General features: G+C 42.5%; 1 protein-coding gene across 1 annotated transcript; it reads left to right on the top strand.

Annotated features, from left to right (window-relative positions):
• The first annotated feature begins 1860 nt into the window (after positions 1 to 1860).
• On the top strand, positions 1861 to 25003 carry TM9SF3 (transmembrane 9 superfamily member 3). Its single transcript, XM_083615694.1, has 15 exons — positions 1861 to 2198; positions 8614 to 8809; positions 9907 to 10029; positions 11576 to 11736; positions 12429 to 12506; positions 13200 to 13331; positions 14805 to 14971; positions 16792 to 16886; positions 18513 to 18643; positions 19662 to 19801; positions 21167 to 21235; positions 21344 to 21490; positions 22202 to 22285; positions 22423 to 22499; positions 23101 to 25003. The coding sequence occupies exons 1-15, from the start codon at positions 2121 to 2123 to the stop codon at positions 23166 to 23168; spliced, it is 1746 nt and encodes a 581-aa protein (XP_083471820.1). The 5' UTR covers positions 1861 to 2120; the 3' UTR covers positions 23169 to 25003.
• The last annotated feature ends 817 nt before the right edge of the window (positions 25004 to 25820 follow it).

Here is a 25820-nt window from a genome sequence, read left to right as displayed (position 1 = left end):
TGTGGCTGTAGAGACCAAAACAGGAGAGACATGTTTTGTTGTAGCTGGGGCAGGTGGAGGCGTCCAGTTGTGCTGATGCAGATACAGATACACCATGGCATTTCTTCTCTCTGCACTCCTCCCAGTGGTCATTCCTGGGTATGACGTAGGTAAAGATTGCCCTCTCTGCTTCTGCATGCCTTTCCCGCAGTGTTTGCTATCTATGTTACTGCTCCAGGCACGGAGGAATTGACTTGCTATAGTCATGTAAGGGGGAGGAGGGAGAATGATCAGCAGTGCGAGTGTGGTGTCTGTTGAGCCAACAAGGAAATGTTCTGTGGCTGACTGGGGTTTTCCCAGAAGCGCAGGAATGTGAAGAGTAAAGCCAGGAGGGAGAGCCATACAATGTTAACTCCAGTAAGGAGGCAGAGCTAGTAGCTTCAAGAGCTACACTGCAGTAACTTGCTTCCGGTGCATAGTGGAAGAGGGAGCTTGCATTTTCCTGGAAAAAAGTCACAATACTGTATTGCCTGAAGGTGCCCCTGTGTGGAAGTGTTTCCTGAGCTTTCTTCATCTGGTGTCTAGGGTCAGCACCTTTTACTCGTCCTGACATGCTGTAGTGGGAGCAGGGGCAACTGAGGTTCCCCTGGATCCTGTGCTTGCTGGTCTGGTCTGCTCCCTCACCTGCTATGGCAAGCAGGTCTCCAGTGTCAGAAGGAGAGCAGACAGCAGAACTGTAAGGGAATTGAAGGCCTTTTCTCTTGCATCAACATCATCATCATCATCTTATCTGTATGCTGCCTTTCCATAGTTAAAACAATGCTCAAGGCATCTTACAACATGCAGCCTCTGTGCAGAGTATCTGGTCAAGGTGTAGAGGCTGGGAATAAGGTCCATGGGCATAATTCTTATTATGCCATTCCACACACTATCTCCATAGAATTGTAGAGTTGGAAGGGACCCTGAGGATCATCTAGTCCAACCCCTTGCAATGCAGGAATATGCAGCTGTCCTATACGGGGATCGAACTTGCAACCTTGGCATTATCAGCACCATGCTCTAACCAACGGAGCTAGTTTTTATATATGCATACACTCAGGCACAGAGAGTTTTCGTTCTATCCGTGTTTAATTGTTATTTTCTTCCCAAATTATTTTAATTAATTTTCCAAATTACAGTGGTACCTCAGGTTAAGAACTTAATTCATTCTGGAGGTCTGTTCTTAACCTGAAACTGTTCTTAACCTGAAGCACTACTTTAGCTAATGGGGCCTCCTGCTGCCACTGCGCCACCGGAGCACGATTTCTGTTCTGATCCTGAAGCAAAGTTCTTAACCCGAGGTACTATTTCTGGGTTAGCGGAGTCTGTAACCTGAAGTGTATGTAACCCGAGGTACCACTGTATTACAAATCAAACCAAATTAAATTAATTTACTACAATTTCTGAAAATCAGGTTTCCCGCTCCTGTTCCAAACCTATGATCTTTATCGGTTGCTTTTTTCCCTTCGACGTTTTTAGCGGTTTCTGTTTCTGTCTGTGATTCTTATATTCATTATTGTATTTATTTACACGCCGCCTTTTTATTTGACAGGGACTCAAGGAGAGTTATAGAATAATAATAATAATAATAATAATAATAATAATAATAATAATAATAATAAAATATATAAAAAAAATCGGGATGCAAAAATTAATAAATAATCGTTAGCCGCAGACAATGTGGAGATGCGACACTGCATTGGTCCCCCGCGAAGAAAAAGAACCTCAAGGAAATCCTCGCTTAATTCAGCAGCCGCGGCCCCCGCATGGCTTTAACATGCCGTTCCTAGCTCCTCCCCGCACGCAGGATTGACGGCTCGCCTCGCCCCGCCCACTCATTGGAAACCCGGCGCACGTCGGGCGCCTTCCCGCACTCTTTCTTCTACCTCTCGTTCCCGCGTCACAAGATCGCGCGGGGTGGTGCTTGGCCCCTCCGCCGACGCCTCCCCCCCCACTCTCCTTTGCCTGCGCCTTCTGAGCCTTTTTGGGCGGCGCCGGCCGCCGTAAGCGCCGGCTGTTCCGGTGTGCGCCCGGATGACGTGGCGGGAACGGCGGAAGCGGCGGCGCCTCCTTTTCTTCGGCGGCGGCTGGTGGAGACGGGGATGGCGCCGGCCGGGCTCCTGTGGTGCGTGGCGGCCTTGCTGGTGCTGCGGGGCCGCGCCGACGAGCACGAGCACACGGTGAGCCGGCGCGCCGCGGAGGGCCTGAGGCGGCGGGGTCGGGCGGCCTCCCCTCTTCCTGCCGCCTTGCCGTCAGTCAGTCGCTCGCTTGCCCGCCCTGCCTGAGAGGGCCTGGTTCGGGGCGGCCCCTCTGCCTCCTCCAGGCCTGTCCTGAGGGCCGCGAGGAGGGAGAGGGCCCAGTGGGGCTTCGCTTGGTGGCGGTGAGGGCCTGTCGCGCGTCTCTCCGAGCGAGGAAGGCTTCTTGTCCTGTTGGGACTGGGGGGTGAGGGGGCCTCGTCAAGAGCCGCCTTTTCTGCAGTGGAGGGGGGAGGCGAAGTGGCCGCCCGAGCTCAGGATGCCGTGCAGCTCCATCCTGCGCCGCCCGGCCCCGTTAAGTTCACCGAGCATAGGATTGCGAGTCAGACTTTTGTAGCCCCGTGTCAGGTTGGAGGAAGAGAGATTCACTGGATATCGCCACCCCTTTCGCTTCCTTGAGGGAACGTTGCGCTGCGAGAGTTTGGTGTGTGGTGATGGTGGGGAAACGCCAGCCACATCAGCTTAAAAAAACAAAAAAACCGTTCGCCTCACATCGCATAACTGGCTTGGCAAGTTTTGAGAACAGCGGCGTGGATGCGCTAGTGATAGTCGTCCCTTCACGTGAAAGTTGGGAGAGGCAGCAGTGTCTTGGCTTCTAGCATGGCAAAAGGTGGTGGGGGATACCTACGTTTCTGTGGCAGGTTATTGCCCCATTAGAGAGCAGTTAAGCAGGGGTCTTGCACGTGCAATCTTGGATATGCTGCCATAAGCCGTGGCCGACCTGCAGCGCTGTGGGGTGCGCGTAGACTATAACAACACATAGGAAATGCGCAGCACATAAAATACTGACCTGGTTCGCGTGTCAAGCCATTGTTTATTTTTATCTATGGTCTCATACAAGCAACCAGTGTGCTGGTGCACACTGTTCAAGTTTCCAGTTCGCTCTTCCCCCTGCTAACACTTTGCTGTGGTGGGGAAGAAGGAAACCAGAGGCTGGCTTAGCATTATGGGTGAACCTGCAAAGCCATGGAATTGTTTGATTCTGGGACTTCCTGTTCATGTGTGCTTTCTTTCCCTCTCTCTATGCCTTTCTATAAAAAGAATATTCAAAGTGACAAAGTGTAATAGAAAATTAAAATAACATAAAACATAAAAACCCACAGTACATATTTACAAAGTAAATTTGTAAAACAACAACAAAAAACAACTCCACAAACAGTATATTTATTTATTTTAAAGATTTGTGCTCTCCCTTTCAAGCAACCAACTGTAATGCACAACTCTCACATACACATCACCTGGCAGGCCTTGGTTTTCTAACTGGTGGATGGTTCCAGAGTTTGTTATCCTTCATTAAAGTGGAGCTGAATGTTCTTTCTGGCAGCAAGTGGGGAAGCAAACATCCTGCAGCCTTTCCATCCATAGCGAATGGGGCCAAAGCAGTCTTCCTGGAGGTGGGTGATGGTCATTGGTCTTCTGACCAACAACCAGAATTCCTTTTTAAAAGCAATACCTGTTGAAAACTATTGGAAGAGGAATTGTAGAATTGGAAAGGACCCTGAGGGTCATCTAGTCCATTCACCTGCAATGCAGGACTCTGAAAAAACTTATCCATGATGGATGGGCACCCAATCTCTGCTTAAAAACCTCTAAGAAAGGAGAGGACTACCTTTTGAGGGAGTGTGTTTCACTGTCGAACTGCTCTTGCTCTCAGAAAGCTTTTCCTGCTGTTTAGTCAGAATTTCATTTCTAGTAACTTGAATCCATTGGTTCAGGTCCTACCCTTCAGAATGGGAGAAAACAAGCTTGTTCCATCTTTCATGTGACAGTCCTTTAGATATTTGAAGATGGCTCCTCTCAGTCTCCCCATAACGTACCCAACTCCCACAACCATTGGTTTCCAGACCCTTTATCAGGGATATCCTGGTTTATTGAAAGGCAAGCAGAAGCAGTGATAGCAGCAAGCAGATTTTTTTCAACAAAGAGTTGTACAGTCTTGATGCCACTACAGCAAATGGCCAGATCTTAGACTAAGACTGCAGTCCTATGCCTACTCAGAGGTAAGTCACATTGAATTCAGTGGAGCTAGGACTGCAGCCTTAGCCTACGTAGTGCTGTTCAAAGGCTACTCTCTGTTAAAGACAAGGAGAGATGAGTGTGTTCTGGACCATAGCATATGCCTTAATCCCTGGTATAACAGTGCTACTAAACCAACAAAGTTTTCCCTGGCAGAATATTGAATGCTTGACTTTATAGGTAGGGCAGCTGTTAACAGTTTTTGATAAATGACAGGAATGCTTGTAACATGTACATAGAAACAAGGGGTTGTCTAAGGCAAATAGGAAAACCTAAATTGTTTGTCATACTGATGAAAGCTGATTTTTTAAAATTGTGAATCAAGCTTCTCTATGAACATTGGTTAAACATTGGCTACTGGGAATGAATATTCAATAACATTATAGGTATCCTATGAGGATATATAATTTGTGGGAGCTATTCCATGCTTGGAAAAACAGATTCTCTTATCAGTGTGATATAACTGAAAGTTTGGGGAACAATGGTATGTATTCTTAATGCTCTTGTGTTGATTTTTAGGCAGTATTCTACCACAGACCGTCCTGGTTCGCACGTTATGCTAAGCCAAACATAAGCTTAACATGAATGTGTGGGCTCCCATGGAGTAGCTGGTAGCTGATTTTCTTTCTGCCATTGTTTCTGGAGCTGTGCTGCAATAAGTGAAGCCAAGATTTGCCTTACCATGTTGTCTGAATCAGAGTTAATTGTTTAGCTCTCCCAGACTAACCATGAACTATAAACCAAGAACAAACCTTGGATTCACCTCGCTGAACTGGAACCCCTGGTTTGGATGGTGCGCTAAGCCAAACCGCAGCACAGCGCAGCAACAAAAGGGCCTGTGGAGGAGTAAAGTGACTGCAAGCTTTTTCGGGAACCTGCTTATTTCTGCTAAGGCATAGTTTGGTTTTGTGCAGCTGATTTCACTTCCATAGAATCAAAAAGTGTGCAGCTTCTTGGAAGGAAGCCACAACTCCTCTTGGGTGCGATGAATGGGTAAACACAGAAGAAAACACTGGTTTCAGTGCAAACATTTTGGTTTGTATATTAACCAAGAGTTCTGTGTTTTGTCAGACCTAATACATTGGTACTTCCGGTTACGAATGGGATCCGTTCCAGAGGCCTGGCTGCATCCCGAAAATTTTGTAACTGGAGGCGCCCTTCTGTGTACGCGCGCGGTGTGATTGAGCACTTCTGCACATGCACACGGCAAAACCCGGAAGTATACACTTCTGGGTTTGCCGCGTTCGCAACCCGAAGTTAACGTATTTAGAGGGATACGTAAGCAGAGGTACAACTGTATAGTTAAATCGGGAAAAGAAGCCAGGATCAGGCTTATTTCTTGGTTGGTTAACAGACATTAAGCCAGAATTGCCTGTTCTGGGCAAAATGAGGAACTGGCTTAATACAAGCCAGGATCTTTGTGCCGGTCAATGCACAGTGGGAAGGGCAAGAGAAGCGTTTGGCCCTAGTGTCCATTGGAAGCCTCAGAAATAATCCAAACTGGTCTTTTCTCCCATTTAAAAATAACACATCATGAAATCTGTATTTCATATAAATTACTATATTGGGGGCTTCCTACAGGACAGAGGGACTAGCTGGTCATTGCAGCGTAGCTTGCATCAGCAGGATAAGCCAGAGAGTCCATGTGGATGATACTGTATCCTATTTTATACCTTATAGTTATCTGCAATGTTTTAAGCTCTTTTTCCCATGGTTAGCGTAGGTGGCATGGAACAAGTGTTTAAAAAATAAGATACGCCAAAAGAGAAATAACATGGTAAAAAGAAAGCTTCTGAGTTATGTATCAAATAGATTTCATTAACTTCGCAAACCTACATGCCAGAAGTCCTTTTCATTTTTGTGGCTCAGAGATGTTGTCTTCACTGAATTCTCCTCCCACCTCACTAGCAGCCACCTGCCTTATATCCTAGACCAGGGCGGTCCAACCTCTCAGTTTAAGTGGGCCACAAGAGTACTTTGACACAGAACCCGTGGGCCATACACTGAATTAAATTACCATATCATAAATTAAAGTTTTTGCAATATAGTTAATATTTTTAATATACACAATTAATATATATTTAATTAAATATATAATTAAATACACAATGTATAGATTTAATATATTTATTAAATGATATTTAATACACAAACAGGTGTGTGCGCTTTCGTTAACGACACAGACACTGAGTCCCTGTCAGGATAAAAAGGTGGGGTATAGGTAAAGGTAAAGGGACCCCTGACCATTAGGTCCAGTCATGACCGACTCTGGGGTTGCGGCGCTCATCTCACTTTATTGGCCGAGGGAGCTGGCATACAGCTTCCAGGTCATGTGGCCAGCATGACTAAGCCGCTTCTGGCAAACCAGAGCAGCGCACGGAAACGCCGTTTACCTTCCCGTCAGAGCGGTCCCTATTAATCTACTTGCACTTTGACATGCTGTCGAACTGCTAGGTTGGCAGGAGCAGGGACCGAGCAACGGGAGCTCACCCCGTCACGGGGATTCGAACTGCCGACCTTCTGATCGGCTTAACCCACAGCACCACCCGTGTCCCCCAGGGTATAAATATGATGATGATAAACAACTTATTTTAGAATGCTCCTAGTTAAAACAGTTTGATCCTCCTGTGAAGCCAATTAACAAACTCAGCCCATTGGTTGTTACCCTGGCACGAACCAACTAAGAGACAGGGTTTCTCTCTGACCTTACTGTTCATAACACACACACACCCCAAAAGCAATGTATATGTATCTGTACTTTGGGATAATATTTTATGCATCTGATGGGGGGGGGGGGAATGTAGTCCACAAAAGCTTATGCCACAATGAATTTGTTCATTTCTAAAAGTGCCGCAGGACTCTTTATTCTTATTTACCCTGTTAGCTTCTTTTAATTGCTTCTCTCCTCTGAAGCCTTTGACATTGATTCCCATCTTAAAATGCCATATTCCAGCTAGATTTCTAACCCATGCCTCTTTAACATCTTCCTTGACGATTACTTGACCCGTGTACTCTTATTTAAAAAGGAGTACAGATACTACTTACTTTTTGCATAGGAAAAAATATATTTAGCTGCACTTTTTTTTACATTTAGCAGCCCAAATTATGTAGAAACCTAGTGCGCTTTGAGGTAGGTAGCAAAAACTATCTCATAAGCTTCCCTGTGCCTTGTTCAGTTCCTTTTCTCCTAACTATCTACCCACTTGCTGCAGCCCTGCCTCAGCTTTTTTGACACTGCAGTAGCCCTATGCTCCAAGATTTTCTTTGCCTTGTGTGAGGGTGCATGGACAACTGCCAGGGCACTGTGCTTGGCAAAGCTGAGGCCAGCTTCTATTAGTGCTGTGATCTGCAACTGCTGTGCCACCAGTAGGGAGCTGTGTGTTTTGGTGGCAAACCACCAATAATTGTTTGTCAAACGAAGTCAAGAGATGATAAGCAGAATGTACCAGTACTTTTTTTTTGAGAAAACTCAGCACCTCACTATTGTCTGCTGAGTGTGAGCAGCCATCAAAAGTAAGATGGGATTCTTGGACATTTTAACGCCCATACATAACAAATGACAAACACTTCATTATCCTGCTAAAGTTACACAATTCAGCCAACGGTGTGCTACCTGGTGCTGTTGGTGCTGACCTTTAAAGCCCTAAACGGCCTCGGCCCAGTATACCTGAAGGAGCGTCTCCACCCCCATCGTTCAGCCCGGACACTGAGGTCCAGTGCCAAGGGCCCTCTGGCGGTTCCCTTCCCGTGAGAAGTGAGGTTACAGGGAACCAGGCAGAGGGCCTTCTCAGTAGTGGTGCCTGCCCTGTGGAACACCCTCCCATCAGATGTCAAGGAAATAAACAACTATCTGACTTTTAGAAGGCAGCCCTGTTTAGGGACGTTTTTAATGTTTGAAGTTCTGTTGTGCTTTTAATTCTGTTGGGAGCCTCCCAGAGTGGCTGGGGAAACCCAGCCAGGTAGGTGGGGTATAAATAATAAATTATTATTATTATTATTATTATTATTATTATTATTATTATTATCTGCAGAAGATGGATACAAGAGAGAAAAGGATTTGAATATGTAGTGCAGTTCTAATTTTAAAGTAAGGCTGTACAAGCTTGGCCTAATTTCATGTGAGTGGTAAGGAGGGAGCCTATAATTAGCTCCAGCTCAGTTGGCCCTCAACAGTTTACTTCTGTGGGAATGTGGCCCTTGAAAGCAAAAATGTTCCTCACTGTGTTTTGCACTTTCTTCACAGATTTTCCTGTGAATATTTGCTCAGTTCTAAATAACACATTTATTTATAATCCTTTTACTTTTCAATATGCTTTCTTTTCAGTACCAAGATAAAGAAGAAGTTGTTTTATGGATGAATACAGTAGGACCATACCACAATCGCCAGGAGACATACAAATACTTTTCTCTCCCTTTCTGTGGTGGATCCAAAAAAAGCATTGGTCACTACCATGAAACGCTTGGAGAAGCACTGCAAGGAGTCGAATTGGAGTTCAGTGGTCTGGACATTAAATTTAAAGGTAAACTGCTTTTGTTGATGTTTTCTAAATTTGCACACGACTGTTCAAGTCTTAAACACACACTTGGAATTACCGTATTTTTTGCTCTATAAGACTCACTTTTCCCCTCCTAAAAAGTAAGGGGAAATGTGTGTGGGTCTTATGGAGCGAATGCAGGCTGCGCAGCTATCCCAGAAGCCAGAACAGTAAGAGGGATCGCTGCTTTCGCTGCGCAGCGATCCCTCTTGTTGTTCTGGCTTCTGAGATTCAGAATATTTTTTTTCTTGTTTTCCTCCTCCAAAAACTAGGTGCGTCTTATGGTCTAGTGCGTCTTATAGAGAGAAAAATACGGTATATTATCTTATGTTCAGAAATTTGTTTACTGCAGCTCAGTTACTTCTTCGTTAACCCTCCAACACCATCATTGATACTACTTTTGTTCACAATTATTGTTAAGGGTTCAGAAGCAGGCCACGCTCCTGTTCCCTTCCATGGGCCTTTCCCACACCTGTCTTCAGCATCATAAAGGTTAATGCTGGTGTTGACCTTAAGATTAGGTTTAGTGGGAATTGCTATTAACCAGTATTTGAAACCAGGGTTTTAATTTGGTTACCATTAACCATGATGAAGGATGGCTGGAAAATTTGCACAGGCAGAATCCTATCTCCTAAGTATAGGTATACACACATCCTCTTTTTTGTGGGAGTCTTATTTTTGTGTGTGTGTGTGTGTGTGTGTGTGTGATCTGGTGATTTGGTTATTGGTTTGGAGAAAAGCATGGCAGGAGTGATGGTCTATTCAGCCTGTGTGCTTTGAGGGACTGAGAGCTGTATATACTCAAAGCCAAAAAGCTTGGATATAGGTTGCTCTTAACTCCTTGAGCATTTGATGCCCATCAATAGACTTTTGGGGCCTTGTGGGTGGGTTTAGTTTTATTTGTAGTTCAGCAGTAAGGGTTAGCAATAGTGCAGCATAAAGGAGCTCAGCGGGGTTGAAAGTGGGGAAATGATCTTTGAGTGACTGATCTTTTTAGTAAAATAATGTTAGTGTAATATCCAAGGCTCAATTAACTTTCAGTTAATGCACTATTAATGCATTTTTAAAAATAATTTCCACAGATGATGTGATGCAGACAACTTACTGTGAAATCGACTTGGATAAGCAAACAAGAGATGCATTTGTTTATGCTATCAAAAATCATTATTGGTATCAGATGTACATAGATGACTTGCCAATATGGGGTAAGAAATGTTTGCCTGCAGAACGGAAAACATTTAAATAAGTAGTATACCCTTGATCTTATCTGACGCCTTTCTGTCCTGTTTTATCCTACTTTCTTCCCTATTTGATCAAGCATTGCCTCTTCCACATGAACCTTGAATAACTGGCAGTGGGAATTGGCACAAGCTGCTTAGGCTGGCTTCTGTGTTTGTAGCTCTGCGTCATGCTGGAAGGAATGGGTATGTGTTGCTCAGCTGGAGTGACACACATGATTATAGTTTTTTACTGTTTTATTGGTAACCTTGAGACCGGATTACTGCAACATGCTCTACATGGGGTTCCCTTGGGTTTAACTTGGAAGCTGCAGGGGATGCAGAATGCAGCAGCTTGTTGACTTGGGTAGCTAGACAATACGTTACTGGGCACAATTTCAGGGTCTTGCTTTTAACATTTGAAGCCCTAAATAACTTGGGACCAGGATATCTTAGGAACCACCTTGCCCACAATATCCCTTCTTGGCAACTGTTCTCCTCAAATGAGGCACTGCATGCTGAGACTACCATATGCCCCAGAAGTGCACTTGGAAACTGGGATTTCAGTGTAGCACTCCTGCTTTCTGGAATTGGTTTCCAGCTGATGGTGTTTAGGCACCTACTGATTTATTTATTTTTTTTAGGAAGGCTGAGGTGAAATTATATATTTGATAAAATGATTTTGTTGTTTTAGAGTTTGCTGAATTGATTTGATTGTTCTTCAAGCTTGTGTTTCTAAGTTTTACTCTGTTTTTACTGTGTACAACACTTTGATGGCTGCATGCTGTGAAGCGGTCTATGATTTTTTAAGGGTTTTTTTTAAGCCGTGCAAGTTTTCCAAGGATATGGTAGTGTTCTTGAGACCGTTGATTTGAGTAGGGGTGCAAGCTTTAATTTGTCTGGTTGATAGATTAATCTACTACAGATTTAGTTAATTTAGTTTTAATCTATAATGATAAACTTGCAGGCATCTGCTTAAGGCCACTGGGGTACTGCAATGAGATTGTTAAAATGGAAGCCATCCCTTCCCAGTGTGTAATAGCTCTTTTTTATTACATTGTAAGTTGATTTTAAACTTCCAGGTTTAATGTTTATATCCAAATTTATTTTAATTGATCAGTTAATGGGCAGCAAACTTGGTGAAATCTCGGAAGGGAAGTCAGAGAAGGTGTAGCTGAATTGAATCAACAGTGCTCAGAAGAGTACATCAGTGCCTATATTGCTCCTTGTCCCTCTCCATGACTAGCGGAAGCAAAATAAAGTATGCACATTTGTTTTATGTTGTGTAATTTAGCTTTCTTACCCAGAATTTGGATTCCTGTGGGATCGTTTTGTGTGCGTGGAATGCAGAGTTTGCCTGCAGGCTTCATCTCTCTCTATCTCTGCAACAGCAGGGAAGTATCGTAACTCTTGAAGCCCATCTTGATTCCCCTCAGGGGGCCGCACTTGTAGACGGCAAGCCTGCTGTAAAACAAAACCTGCTTTGGTGCACGGATTAATAATATTACTTATATCCATTCCCCTCTCTTTGCAGGTATTGTTGGTGAAGCTGATGAAAATGGTGAAGATTACTATCTCTGGACGTACAAAAAACTTGAAATAGGCTATAATGGAAATAGAATTGTAGATGTGAATCTGACAAGTGAAGGAAAAGTTAAACTAGTTCCCAACACCAAAATCCAAATGTCTTACTCTGTAAGTAATTCAAATTCATGGGTAACATTATTTATACTCTTACGTTAGTGGTGACTAGGCCATTCAGCGAGCTGAGCTAATCTCTTCGTTTTAGCCTTGCGTTGAGAGCTAACTGGTGTGCTTGTTGTCACTTTCTACCCTATTCCCAGCAATATATAAAAATAGAGCTGGCAGTTGAATATAACTGCAGGTCATCTTCAAAAACTTACTCTCTCACCTCATGCTCTGGATTGCTGTATGTTGGGCATGCTTAGGATGTCCAAGTCCAGACCCTGAAAAGCACCTATGTGCTTTAAAGGGTTTTATAGAAGCAGAGATTTTCTTGAGTTTGGCTCTTGCATATTAACGGTGCTCTGGCACATGGTCTTCTGCTTCAACAGCCTTCTTCCTGTATGCTTGCCAGCTTGCCGTTATTTTTTTGATGGCCCTTCCCCTGTGCCTTCAGCAGCAGTTGACATGGAGAAAATAATGACTGAAATAAACCAAGTGATTCTTTATCTCTGTCTCCCTACTAGGAAAAGGTTGTCTTGCGTGTTAGGCACAGGAGTAGGGTCACAAAGAAAGGTGGCAACTCAGATTGCCAGTTCACAACCTGTTTTATTTTTCCCTAACTATAGGTGATTTGCTGAACTGGAATTCAGTAGACCTATAACCAAATATTGTCAGCTTTCCAAGTGTTAATTTCTTTCTAGGTGAAATGGAAAAGGTCAGACGTGAAGTTTGAAGACAGATTTGACAAGTACCTCGACCCATCTTTCTTTCAACACAGGGTATGTTTCCTTTATTCAGTTTACGTATATGCACATTATAATAATTACTAACCCAAAAAACTCCTGTCCTGGTTAAATCTTGAATGGGTAATGTCCAGATCGGACAGTGAACTCTCCTTCAGATCTTTAACCAGGGTTAAGGTTGGGGGGGTCACTTAAAACCTGTGGCGTTTAAACACCAGCATGCAACAAGAGTTGTTTTTTCTTCTTTAGTGTCCCTAACTTCCATTAGCTTTACATATGAGCTCTGCTTCTAGGATATGTTCCTTCAATCTTTTAATTTCACCTTGCCCCTCCAACCTTATTATTATTATTATTATTATTGTTGTTGTTGTTGTTGTTGTTGTTGTTGTTATTTATTACAAGATGTGACTCTTAAACCTTAGTACAGTAGGCTACATTTCAGCTATGCAATGAACACCCACCACCGTTCTCCATCCAGTCAAACAAGAAGCATTATTATATTTCAAAGTCACATTTTAACCAGGTGGGGGGAGCATTTGATGGTGTCGAGCAGGACAGTGAGGGGCGTGGCTTGGGAACAGTCCCAAGGGCCAAGCTGAGAGGCCTTCTGGGCAGCATTTGACCCTTTTCTTGAGGTTCCCCATCGCTGGGCTACAGTATTTATTTTGTCTTTTGAGTAGCTTGCTTAAATAATAAACAAGCTGACACATTTCCACTTTTTTATTTTAGATTCACTGGTTTTCAATCTTCAATTCCTTCATGATGGTTATCTTCCTGGTGGGCTTGGTTTCTATGATTTTAATGAGGACACTGAGAAAAGATTATGCACGATACAGTAAAGAAGAAGAAATGGATGATATGGTAAAAATCTTGTTTATCTGCTACTATGTCTTTTTTAAAATTACATTTTCATTTCTAGAAAACTTGTCCAAATGACAGCAATTTTTCGGTAAAAGGAAAGGATCTCTAGAACAAGTTTTCGGTCAGATTTCAGTTCCTCTGGGTGTTTCTGTGTAATTTATGTGAGGGCATAAATGCAGGAACATTGAACTTCCTTGATATGGGTATGGGGGTGTCTTGCTGCTCAGTTTATGTTCGACTGTCAGAGGTGCATCTAGTCCTTTTGGTGACTAGGAAGCCTATCATATTCTGTCAGTTTCCCCCATATATTCAGTTTAATTGCTTGCATCTTCCTTCCTTCCTTCCTTCCTTCCTTCTTTGGAGGGCATTTCCAACCCCCAACCCCAACATGCCTGGACAAAAAGTCAAGAGAACTCCCTACCACTATAGGGAATTACTTAGGAGTGCAAGGAGTAGACTTCAAACAAGTGCAACTGTGGGGTTGGAAAGTCTCAGAGCATTCAAATATGCAAGGCCTCATAAAAGAAAAGCTGCTTGGAGCAACATTCCTTTACTCTTTCGACCCTTGTTCCAAAGAAAGGAATGCAAGTGGATTATGGCAAAGAACTTTCTCAAAAGCTTGCTGACCTGGCACAATTGAATACAGATTGAGGCAAGTGCCCAAGCCATTTAATCCCCACTGGTAGTATAGCAGAGTATTGACACTCAAAAGCATGAGCTCATTAGTGAAAGAGCTTTTTGACTCCTGAGCCAATCAACGCATAAGTCAGGAATTATGTCCAAGCAATCCACTCTTGGTGGTACTCAAACGGTTGCAGAGAGATCCTCTGAAACACCCAACATTTAGAACACTGGGAATGAATGACCAAGAACCACAGTACTTGAATGATCTCCTTACATCAGAGGTTCTAAGCTTGAGCTCATCTGAAAGAAAATATTTTTCTCCTTGGGGCAGTCCTTGAGAGCCCTTAGCAAGGTTTCTGGTGCTGTGCACAGAATGCCCCTCCTCCCTGCCTAAGCTGTCTACGGAGAGCAGCTCTTTGGGATCTAGCATTTGAGTTACAGACCCCCAGGATTTGGTATTGTTGTTTTTCCAGGAATTCTTACTAAGGCAATGGGTACAGCTGAAATACAAATCTGTTGTAGCACCCTAGCGTTGCAAAGAGAATGGATCACAGCCAACCATGGCAACTCATTCTAACCACAAGTAGCCAGACGCCTGGCTGAACCTTTTGCTGAATGCCTCGCTGTATCAAGCACTTGCCATTTAGTGAGCTTCAGTACTCTCATGTACTGTGCTTTGGAATATTTATTGCATCTCATGATACATAGCGTCTCACAAAGTGCTTCTTTCCTATAACAGTTTGGCCATTGTCGCTTTTTCTCCTCCTTAAATGGGTATTTTTGCTTAAATGGGATTGACTACTAGCCATTTCCTTCCTGGTGATTGTTTTCAAACTTTTTTGTGTGCAGGACAGAGATCTAGGTGATGAATATGGCTGGAAACAGGTTCACGGCGATGTCTTCAGACCATCCAGTCATCCTTTAATATTTTCATCTTTGATTGGTTCCGGCTGCCAGATCTTTGCAGTTTCTTTCATAGTGATCATTGTTGCAATGCTGGAGGATTTATACACAGAGTGAGTATTGCTTCGTGCCTTCATCATATCTTAAAAGATCTTGGCTGAGATTCAGGAACTCCTTACAGTTTACAAAGTGGATCACATTGGGGCAGTTTTTCTATGCCCAGGAGATGAGAACCACCACCGTGTGCATAAATCATTCTCAACGGCCATCATGGTGCAGAACTATTTCAGAAATGAAAAGTTTAAAACAACATCTTGGATCCTGGCTTTCTTTCTATGAACAAAACAAGAGTTCATGTCAAGGTTTTCCTGTTCCCTGTGCCCCTTGAGGGCTGGGGAACCCTTTGGAAATAGTGTGGTGCAAATGGAAAGAGGGAGGAGTTGGCAGAAACCTCCTGATTTTGTACTTTCTATGTGCAGATTAAAAGCATAATTAGTAACACAGACTGATTACTTGGGGGAGCATTGTAGAGGCTCAGGCAACCTGGGAAGGCGCATCCCGTCAGATGAGGAAAAATGATGAATTATGTCCCAGACTTCAAAAGAGTTGACTTGGCCATGAAACAGCAGAACTAGATAAGAACCCAAAACCTGCTGGATTCCAAAACTGTTTTTCCAGCGACTGACATTCATTCAAAAGGTGTAAAGTGTGTCTGCTTTTTTTTAAAAAAATGCATAGAACAGCAAGAGATAGCATCGGCCCAGTGGTGAGAAACAGCCTCTTGCAGCTCTCCCGGTCTCTCTTCTGGAGAGACACTTTGTTTTTGTGGAAACCCTCTGGAACTGTATGTACAAGCCAGAAGCTTCCAAGTGATCCTTGTAGGACAGGGGTCAGCAACCTCTTTTAGCTGGGTTTGGTTCACCATCCCTCAGACCATGTGGTGGGCCGGACTATATTTTGGGAAGAAAAAACTGAACGAATTCCTGTGCCCCACAAATAACCCAGAGATGGATTTTAAATAAAAGCACACATTCTACTCTCGTAAAAACACACTGATTCCTGGACCGTCCATGGGCCAGATTGAGAAGGCTATGGGGCCGAATCTGGCCCCTGGGCCTTAGGTTGCCTACCCCTGTTGTAGAACCTAGCAGAAATAAAAACTTGTGAGTATTGTTTCCAGACTGCTGTAATCTGAAAAACATTGACATTTCTGAAATTTCACTAGAGGGCTCCTATGACAATTTGCCTTGTGAATTGAAAGACCAACATCGGAATTAGCAGTATCTCCTATGGTTTTGATTCTTGTACTGCTAGGCTACAACAGTGATACCAGCACTTCTGATCTGCAAGGAATTGTGTTTAAAAGGGCATAATTGTTAAATAATTTAGATCTTGTAATAGAATTTTAGGTAAAGTTTTAAAAAACATATTTGAGCATAATTCAATGTTGCTTATTCCCAAAACTGTTAAACTGTTCTAGTTGTTACTTTTTTTGCAAGGTGACACAGTTTGCATGTCATGGTAAGTAAGCTACAAACCATAGCTTATCACAAATGAGTCACACTGCTTGATTATTGCTCCTGCTCACGCTAGGGGAGGAACAAACTACAAACTTTGGCTTACCATGTGGTCTGGGAACATGGGTTGTTTTTCCAATAAGCCAAGGTTTATGATCCTGGTTAGGGGAAGTGTGATTGAGCAGCATGCAGCAGCTTATGGTGACATGTAACTGTGGCTATAATGGAATACTTAATCCAGATGTTCAAAGCACTTTGGGATTTTGTTCTTGCTGCACATTCAGATTGTTGGTGTTTTGCACTAGCTGAAGCTAAACATTCAGCTTACCTTCCACAATTTGCTCCTTGTAACTTTTTACATTGGTAGTCTTCAGGCAGTCATTTGTGTAGCCAAAACTACATGTCTTTCATTTTAGGAGAGGATCAATGCTAAGTACCGCTATTTTTGTTTATGCTGCAACATCCCCAGTGAATGGCTACTTTGGAGGAAGCCTTTATGCCAGGCAAGGAGGTGAGACTTTAAAAATTACTTTTGTATTAAATATAATTTTGGAAGGAATTTAATATCTTATCACCATCCTGGGTTGCTTTTGACTTTTGGGGATTACCTGCACCATTATACAGTTGTGAATTTTCTGGGTTCTGCAGACAGCTTTGTGCCTAGCAAATTTCTCTGTGGCAAGAATACTTTGAGTAAGTGTACAGAGTAAATTAACACTGGCCGCAGTTAGATGTTGGAAATACAGTAGTAGTATGCTGTTGTCATTGGGATAAATTGTTCCCACCTGATCAGAAAAGAGTCAAGAAGGGCTCGGTAGTTAAGTCAGTAAAGGGTAAGCAAGTTTGTGTCCTGTAGCAGAGGTCGAGAAAGGTTCTTGTTCACAGTACCTCAGCAGCATGATAATCGGAATAGCTGAACAGGTGCTGCAGTATCTTCTCATGTCCCTTTGAGCATATGTTGCCATCTGAAGAAACCCTTTGGAATCTACTGAAGGCCAGACTCTGTTCTCATTTTTGGGGAAATATACACCCCAACCTAAGGCTTTGGAGAGGAATGGGAGGCTGCAGACGTTTCCTAGGTGACAGCAGACACCACAAATAACAAGAGGGCCATTCTCCTGCAGATATCATATCAATTGTATCTATTCCTTGTCTTGAAAATCCCAGAGGTGAAAGACAGAATTGTGCCAAGATGTTGAACAGTATAGTGCTTAGGACAATGCCCTCTTCCAGGTCGATGCAGATATGTTTTATGAGCGCTTGTTAGCTACGGTTTCTCAACCAGCTGTGGCTCTATCTCATAGTATTGTCTAGCCCCTATTTTACCACCTTGTTAGTGTAGGGAGTCTCTATCATATGCTTTGCTGAAATCAAGATATACTGCATCCATGGCATTCCCATGATCCACCATACTAGTAACTATCAAAGGAGAGCGTAGAAGCATGTCTGGCCACCAGATGGTAAATGTTCTCCATCTGCCCAGGAGTTTACTTTGAGCCTTTTCTAAAAAGATACAGAAGCTATTCCTGATATTAATGACTCATGATTGTCATTTTTTTTTACCTTTCAAAATACTTACTTGACAATAGCATATACAGTGGTACCTCGGTTTACGAACTTAATCCGTTCCGGAAGTCCGTTTTTAAACCGAAACCGTTCTTAAACTGAGGCACACTTTCCCTAATGAGGCCTCCCGCCGCCAGTGCCCTTCCACCGTTCGGCTTCCGTTCTTAGACTGAGGTAAAGTTCACAAACCGGGACACAACTTCCGGTTTTACGGAGTTCTTAAACTGAATAGTTCGTAAACAGGGTTGTTCTTAAACCGAGGTACCACTGTACAAGTAAGGTTTGTGATAGAATCATTTGAGATGCGAGTCTGTTTTAGATCTATGCAAGAAAGATAATACTAGGATCCAGACATTTCCAGCCTAAAAATTATCAGACTTTGATCTTAACATATTAATATTTTCCCTGAACCAAAATTTGTTTTTCAGGGCTATACTGAATATGCATTATGGTTTCCTTTTACCTAACCATTCCTATATCACAACACAGTGTTTTTGGTTACAGAGAGGAACATGTTCACATGCCGCTTGAGTCCTGAATCTTAATTTCATTGGGGTATTTCTCTTTGCAGGAAGGCGGTGGATAAAGCAGATGTTCATTGGGGCATTCCTTATTCCTGCAATGGTGTGTGGCACAGCCTTCTTCATTAATTTCATTGCCATCTATTATCATGCATCAAGGGCTATTCCCTTTGGAACAATGGTGAGTACATTAGTGCTGTAGGTTTGATCTATTAAACCAAGAAGGCTGCTGTACATTGCCTTGGGCAGTTAACAGTTTAAAGTAGGCGGGAACTTGCATGCAAAACTTTGAATTACATCACATCAACAAGAAAGCCAAAAGCTTAGGTTTACTGATGCATCCTGATAATTAGTTTATTTAAAGCAAGGATGGTGGGCCCTTTCGAGGGTCTGCATGTCAGTGACTTGCAAGATCTGTAGTAAGACAGTCCCTGCCCCACAGCTTATAACATAAAATACACAACATGCCAAGAAACAGGGATTGCGGGGGGGGGGGGGGAGAGAGAAGGAAGGTAAGCTCCACCACAAATCTTAGTTAATTTTTAAAAACAGCCAGCTACATGGAAGCAGTTCAGGATGCAAACTAGCCTGATATAATGACTGCTTCTAGATGACCATTGTGGAAAACCAAAGGCAGCTGGTCCCTCAGCAGAGATAGGAATCATCCAGCATATTTCTTTGACATAATTTATATTAAGTTCGGTTTTCACTCCAGTTGAAAACAAACAAACAAAGGGACTTCAGCGGCTAAAATGTTCACAAAAAATCCCTACTTCCCCCATTAGAAAAAAAAAGAAGTCATCCGCTGCTTTCTTGGGGGAAGGATTAGGAGGGCCCTGAGAATGCAGTCCAAGTTTGGAAATGGACCCCCTGGGGGTTTTCCTGACCCCCAGACAACAACCTGTCTTTATTGGGGGAGAAACCAAGCAGAGTGTGAGTTCTCCAACCCTGAGCTCCAGGACAGCTGATGCAGTGGGCTCCCAAAGTTCCCTCCACCAGGAGAGGAGAAGACAAATTCATGCCTGGTGCTGTCCACCACCACCCCTTCAGATACTTATCCTTTCATGGAATGAACCTTAGTGATGCTATTCTGAATAGGCATGTTAAGAATGTTGGTAGGAAGCAGAAATTGTTATAATGGGTGCATGTGCTTTGATGCATTTTATATCCTCTCTTCTTGTGTGATTATGAGTTTACAGGTGGCTGTGTGCTGCATCTGCTTCTTTGTTATCCTTCCTTTGAACCTCGTTGGCACAATACTGGGACGGAACCTTTCGGGTCAGCCCAACTTTCCTTGCCGAGTCAATGCTGTTCCTCGTCCAATCCCAGAGAAAAAATGGTAAAGTATAAATGGCTTCTCTTGGCATTCATGCATCTGGTGAAGTAGGTGGTTGCCCGTGTAAGTAGGCTTGCCCCTTTACTAGCCAAACTACCAAGGAGGTCAGTTCAATTTTAGGTTAAATACTTGCTGAGAGATAAAAATCCTACGGGTGTCATTGGTAGTTGCCACATCTTTTTATCAGTGGTTGAGGCAATGTACGGTCTTATTTTTGGTCTGTTGCCTGTAATAAAAGGTAAGGGTAAAGGACCCCTAGATGGTTAAATCCAGTCAAAGTTGAACAATGGGTTGTGGCGCTTATCTCGCTTCAGGCCAAGGGAGCCAGTGTTTGTCCACAGACAGCTTTCCGGGTCATGTGGCCAGCATTACTAAATCGCTTCTGGCACAATGGGACACCATGACGAGTGCCAGAGCCCACGGAAACACTGTTTACCTTCCCACCGCAGCAGTACCTATCTATCTACTTGTACTGGTATGCTTTTGAACTGCTAGGTTGGCAGAAGCTGGGACAGAGCAACGGGAGCTCACTCCGTCACATGGATTCAAACCTCGGACCTTCCAATTGGCAGGCCCAAGAGGCTCAGTGGTTTAGACCACAGCGCCAGTGATGAGTATTGTGGATAATTTGAAGAGCAGGATTAGGGAACTGGGCTACCCTCTGTGGGCTGCTTTTGACAGGTGAGCAGTCACTAGCTGTCAATCAGATGATCCAAACGTCAAAGGAAGAATTGGGAGCTCACTCTTAAGTGTGTTCCCGATTCTTCCCTTCAGGCTGGGGCAGGAAAGATTTGGCACTCTTGCAAAACGCCTATTTTGGCAGAGATCCTAAGGGGAACCAGTCCCAGTAGGGCTTGCATTTGGTGCCAAACGCAACCCCAGCCTGCCAAGGAACAATTGGGGATGCACATTAAAGCTTCCAGTTGTTCCTTTTGGAGTCATAGCCTTACTTGCCCCACACATGTTGTCGATGTGGGGACAGGTGGGTGTGGCTGAGGGGAGAAGACTTTGTGTGCCTAATTTGGCCTGAAGAACAGGCGTTCCTTTTTCCTGATTTAGAACTGCTATCATGTTTTTGGTCTAGCAGTGATGAACTCCTTGCACAGGTGGAATTCAGGGGGCTGGCGCTCTAATCCAGAGCTGTAACTGCATGCAGAATGCAACTAAGCCAGCAACAGTTCTGGAGAATCAGGACTCACATGGTCTGAACCTTACTGAAGTGATCACAGTCCTTTTAGAGCTTGCCACCAGTGCATCTTTAAATCAGCTATCCGTTTGATTTCAGTGATTCTGCAAGAGCCCCTCTCTTAAGTGAGCTATTCCATTAGTTATGGTCAAATGAGAAAGTTAATTCTAATTTCTTTTCAGGTTTATGGAACCAGCTGTTATTGTTTGCTTAGGTGGAATTCTCCCGTTTGGATCCATTTTCATTGAAATGTGAGTCTTCTGCCTAGAGAACTTTGCAAGCGCTTTACCAGGCACTATCAGCCTGGTTTAATTAAACGTTCATGTCTGTACAATAAACAATGCTTCTTTATTCTGTAGGTATTTTATATTCACTTCCTTCTGGGCTTACAAAATCTATTATGTCTATGGCTTCATGATGTTAGTTCTGGTTATTCTCTGCATTGTGACCGTATGTGTGACAATCGTGTGTACATACTTTCTACTGAATGCAGAAGACTATAGGTGGTAAGTATATTTTTTTCCACTTACAAGTCAGTCTTAAGCAGCAAAAAACCTAGAAATTAGTGTCACAGAAAGTCTATTCTGCACTTGCAAGAAATCTGTCTTTCAGTGGGGTAACACGTAGCCTTTGAGGCAGGCAGGCAGGCAGGCAGGCCTGTGTGTGTGTGTGTGTGTGTGTGTGTGTGTGTGTGTGTGTTTTAAGCAAGCCTAACCAGATACATAACGTCATGCATTTTTATGTGTACTCTTTAAATAATGTAAACTTAAAACTGGTGATTCAATTATATTTTGAATTGTTTAGGTCTGCTTATGTTTGATTTCTTTTTATTGACAATTATAATGTGTATTTTGTGTAAAATGCTTGGAAGATTTTTACAGTTAAATGGCATGCATATTCTGTTAGTTAAATATTTTTATTTAAATAATGAGTCTCCAATGTTAAATGCATTGTTTAAAAGTTATGCCCAGAAAAAGAAATCTCTCCCTCTGAAGTGTGAAAAACAGAACTGGAAAATGGTGGTTCCACAAAAGTGCACAAGGATTGTGGACAATTTGTGCAACAGTATGAAGAAAGCTAGCTTGTTTTTTCATGCAAGGTGGAAAATAGTTGAACAAATTTTATGACTTCCTGTTACGGTTCTTGTCTAGATTTTCTTGTACTGTTTGCCAGGCTTTTACTCCCAGTTGTTTGAAATATTTGTGTCTGTTTTTCAGGCAATGGACAAGTTTTCTGTCTGCTGCTTCAACTGCAATCTATGTTTACATGTACTCCTTTTATTACTACTTTTTCAAGACAAAGTACGTAGCCTTTGACATTTTGTATTTTCCTTCCTTTTTAAATTAAGAAAGCTAATACTTCACATTTTAAAAAAAGATTAATTATTGGTAATAAGGGAGATACAAAAAATATTCCTCTTCCTCTTTTTCCCCCTCAGGATGTATGGCTTGTTTCAGACATCATTTTACTTTGGTTATATGGCAGTATTTAGCACAGCGCTGGGGATAATGTGCGGTAAGTTTTCTGCAGCATACTGAAATGCTGTCATCTCTCTTTTCTGCCAGGCCCATTCTGTTATATTGTGTTTCAGCCTTAAATTAGCATGTATCCTGTCTGTGAGTTCGTAGTCTATTGAGAAAACAGAGAACACAAGCTAGGAAGACTCCTAAATGGGGGGAAGCATTCCATAAATTGGTTTTCTGGATCTGATTCATTCTGGTGGGGAACATGAGTTTGCTAGCTTATCAGATTTTTAGTCTTTAAGGTTTTTGTCATATGTATGGCTCTTGGCAGCACATGCACAAACACTAGGCCGAAATGCATGTGTTGTTTGAGATGAAAAGAAGCTTGCACTCCAGGGTGAACAAGATGTAATTTTAAAAAATGATATACCAAAAATGACAATGGTGCATATCTTAAGCTTTTTAAGGAAGGAGCTTTTTGCAGGCTATATGGTTGTATGGCATAAACATAATTATTGAAGCTTATCTGATGTGCTTTTACTTGGGAGGAAGTCCTAATGAATTCAGTAATACATAATCGTAGCAGATATGCAGCCATTGTCTTGTAGAACGTAAGCGAATCTAACCTATATATATTTGCCTTGTTTTTGCAGGAGCTATTGGCTATATGGGAACAAGTGCCTTTGTTCGAAAAATCTACACTAATGTGAAAATTGACTAAGGAAAGTGAACTCTGGAACAGTTAACCCTTGGGGTGGGGTGGGGTGGGGGACAGAGTATATAAACTTGCACACCAGAAAGCGCAAGGAGAAAATTGTGTATTTAACACTGGGCACTCTGTGGGTCTCTCTTTTGTGGATCATTTAAAGCAACATCTGTTTTCATTGATCCTAGGTTCTTACTGACTTTCTTCAACTGTTCTCAGCAAAAGCTTGGATTGTATTCGGTAGGCATCACTCCCCAGTACATGCTAATCTTCCCAAAAACTAGCTCACAAAGATGAAATAGACTAGCTCTCTTCAGTGAAGAGGACAAAACTGTATTTACACATTTGTTCCATTTAATTAAAAAAGGAAAATGAAACTTGTGGATCCTAAAACTTTGCTGATTAGTTTCTGGTACTTTAAAATACTATTCTGGAAAGATTTCCTCCATCCAGTTGTTAGTGCTATTTTACAGGGTAAGGGGACACTGGATGCTACCAGGATAATTTGCAGCATCACCTATTCTAACATTTACATGCACTTGTTTTAAAAAGGCAAATATTTGCATGCAGTATCAGTCTAATAGGACCGACTTTCCATTGGTTCGCCATTAAAGGAATATCCAGCTATATCTGAGATCCATCCAAAGAATCTTAAGTACAAAGGTGGAATTCTCTGCACTGCAATTTTTGTACAGTTAGCAAGAAAAAACGGTAAATAAAGATGATGCCATCGGTTTTTATTCAACACTTGGTGGTCTAGGTAACAAAAATAATTGAATGTCTACAATGATTTTCTTTTTCTTTTTTCCTAACTCAGCCGCCCATCCCCGGTTTGGCGTGTTTACTTGATGATTAAAAGGGGTAACAAGTGTATAAAACATTAAATGATGTAACTTAGATGTAGCTCCCAAATGTATTTGGATGTACAGATTTACTAAAGAATACTTTTTCTGATGATTCAATGTACAAACGTGTGAATTTAGGTGGCTTTTTACATCCTGCCTGCTGTTGCATGAATTTTGGGGGGGTTTCCTCGCAATGTGTGTGTGTGTGTGTGTCATGTTTTCTGTTGACTGAAGCTCTTTCAGAAGCAAAAACTTGTAATTTATAAGTTTAATTTTGTTTAGTTATCTCTGGACACTTGTGTAACACCTAAAGCAGCGCTGCTTTAAGTGTTCAGAAAATTTGAAATAAATTTTTCAGACAAACGTTCTGATTGTAAAAAATAGATAAATTTCGCACTTGGAAATTTTTTTCAAGCAGTACTGCAGAATACCAGTTCTTGAATAAAGTGCTACATATTCTCCATATATCAAAACGCCAGAGGATAGGTCACATTCCAATTCCAGTGTGCTTTGTTAATTTAGAAAGAAGCTTTCTGGCTCATGAGAAGAGGCACCTATTAAGTGTACAGGCTACGATGGTGAAATAGATAGTGGACAAATGACAATTATTTCTGGAGGTTTGTTGCAGCAAGGCCTTCAGGGTTCCTTGTTTTCAAAGATGACTGGAGATTAATTTTAACATGTATCGCCAAGGCAAGGCAGATTCCAAATAATGCAAGTGTTCCCAAAAGACAAATTACTGTGAGGGGAGTTGGTTAGCCCTAAACTGTGTGTATGGTGTATGTATGTATAAAGCGAAAACAGTTTTCCCGAGGTAAGTTCACTTGGATACTTATTTTCACCTTGGGAAATTGTGGAAGAGGAGAAATAAATACAATTTACTGTAAGTGAATTGTGGCTGGCTATCTGAAAATGTTTTATATGTGTAGTTAAATTCCATGGTGGGTCTGCAGTTCTTTTCATATCTAAATGGCAGACAGATATTAAATGATTTTGGCCCTCTTATTTTGGTAGTGTTTGCAGTTCATTTTATAAACACTGGTTTTATTCATAAATTCTAATAGTGCAGATTAAATCCTCCATACAGTTACTGGACAATCTTTTTTCAGGTAGCAGTGCATAGGGGTTCTGCACAAACTTCATGGAAATCCTTGCAGATTGCACAGTAGTGGGATGCATAGCACATTATGATCCACTGTAGATTAGATGTTTGCCTCTGTTTGGAAACTGGAAATATTGTTGTTTAGTCGTCTAGTCATGTCCGACTCTTTGTGACCCCATGGACCAGAGCACGCCAGGCACTCCTGTCTTCCACTGCCTCCCGCAGTTTGGTCAAACTCATGCTGGTAACTTCGAGAACACTATCCAACCATCTCATCCTCTGTCGTCCCCTTCTCCTTGTGCCCTCCATCTTTCCCAACATCAGGGTCTTTTCCAGGGAGTCTTCTCTTCTCATGAGGTGGCCAAAGTATTGGAGCCTCAGCTTCAGGATCTGTCCTTCCAGTGAAGACTCAGGGCTGATTTCCTTAAGATTGGATAGGTTTTATCTTCTTGCAGTCCATGGGACTCTCAAGAGTCTCCTCCAGCACCATAATTCAAAAGCATCAATTCTTCGGCAATCAGCCTTCTTTATGGTCCAGCTCTCACTTCCATACATCACTACTGAGAAAACCATAGCTTTAACTATACGGACCTTTGTTGGCAAGGTGATGTCTCTTCTTTTTAAGATGCTGTCTAGGTTTGTCATTGTCAGGAAATATTACTTAAACTAATTAGAACAGTGACCAGAATTTCAGTATGGATGCCAGTAGTGAGAAATCAT

Source organism: Podarcis filfolensis (assembly GCF_964270895.1).
Source record: "Podarcis filfolensis genome assembly, chromosome: 5".
Classification (NCBI taxonomy): Eukaryota; Metazoa; Chordata; class Lepidosauria; order Squamata; family Lacertidae; genus Podarcis; species Podarcis filfolensis.
Note: the sequence above shows the minus strand (reverse complement) of the source record. Positions and strands in the feature narration are given on the sequence as shown.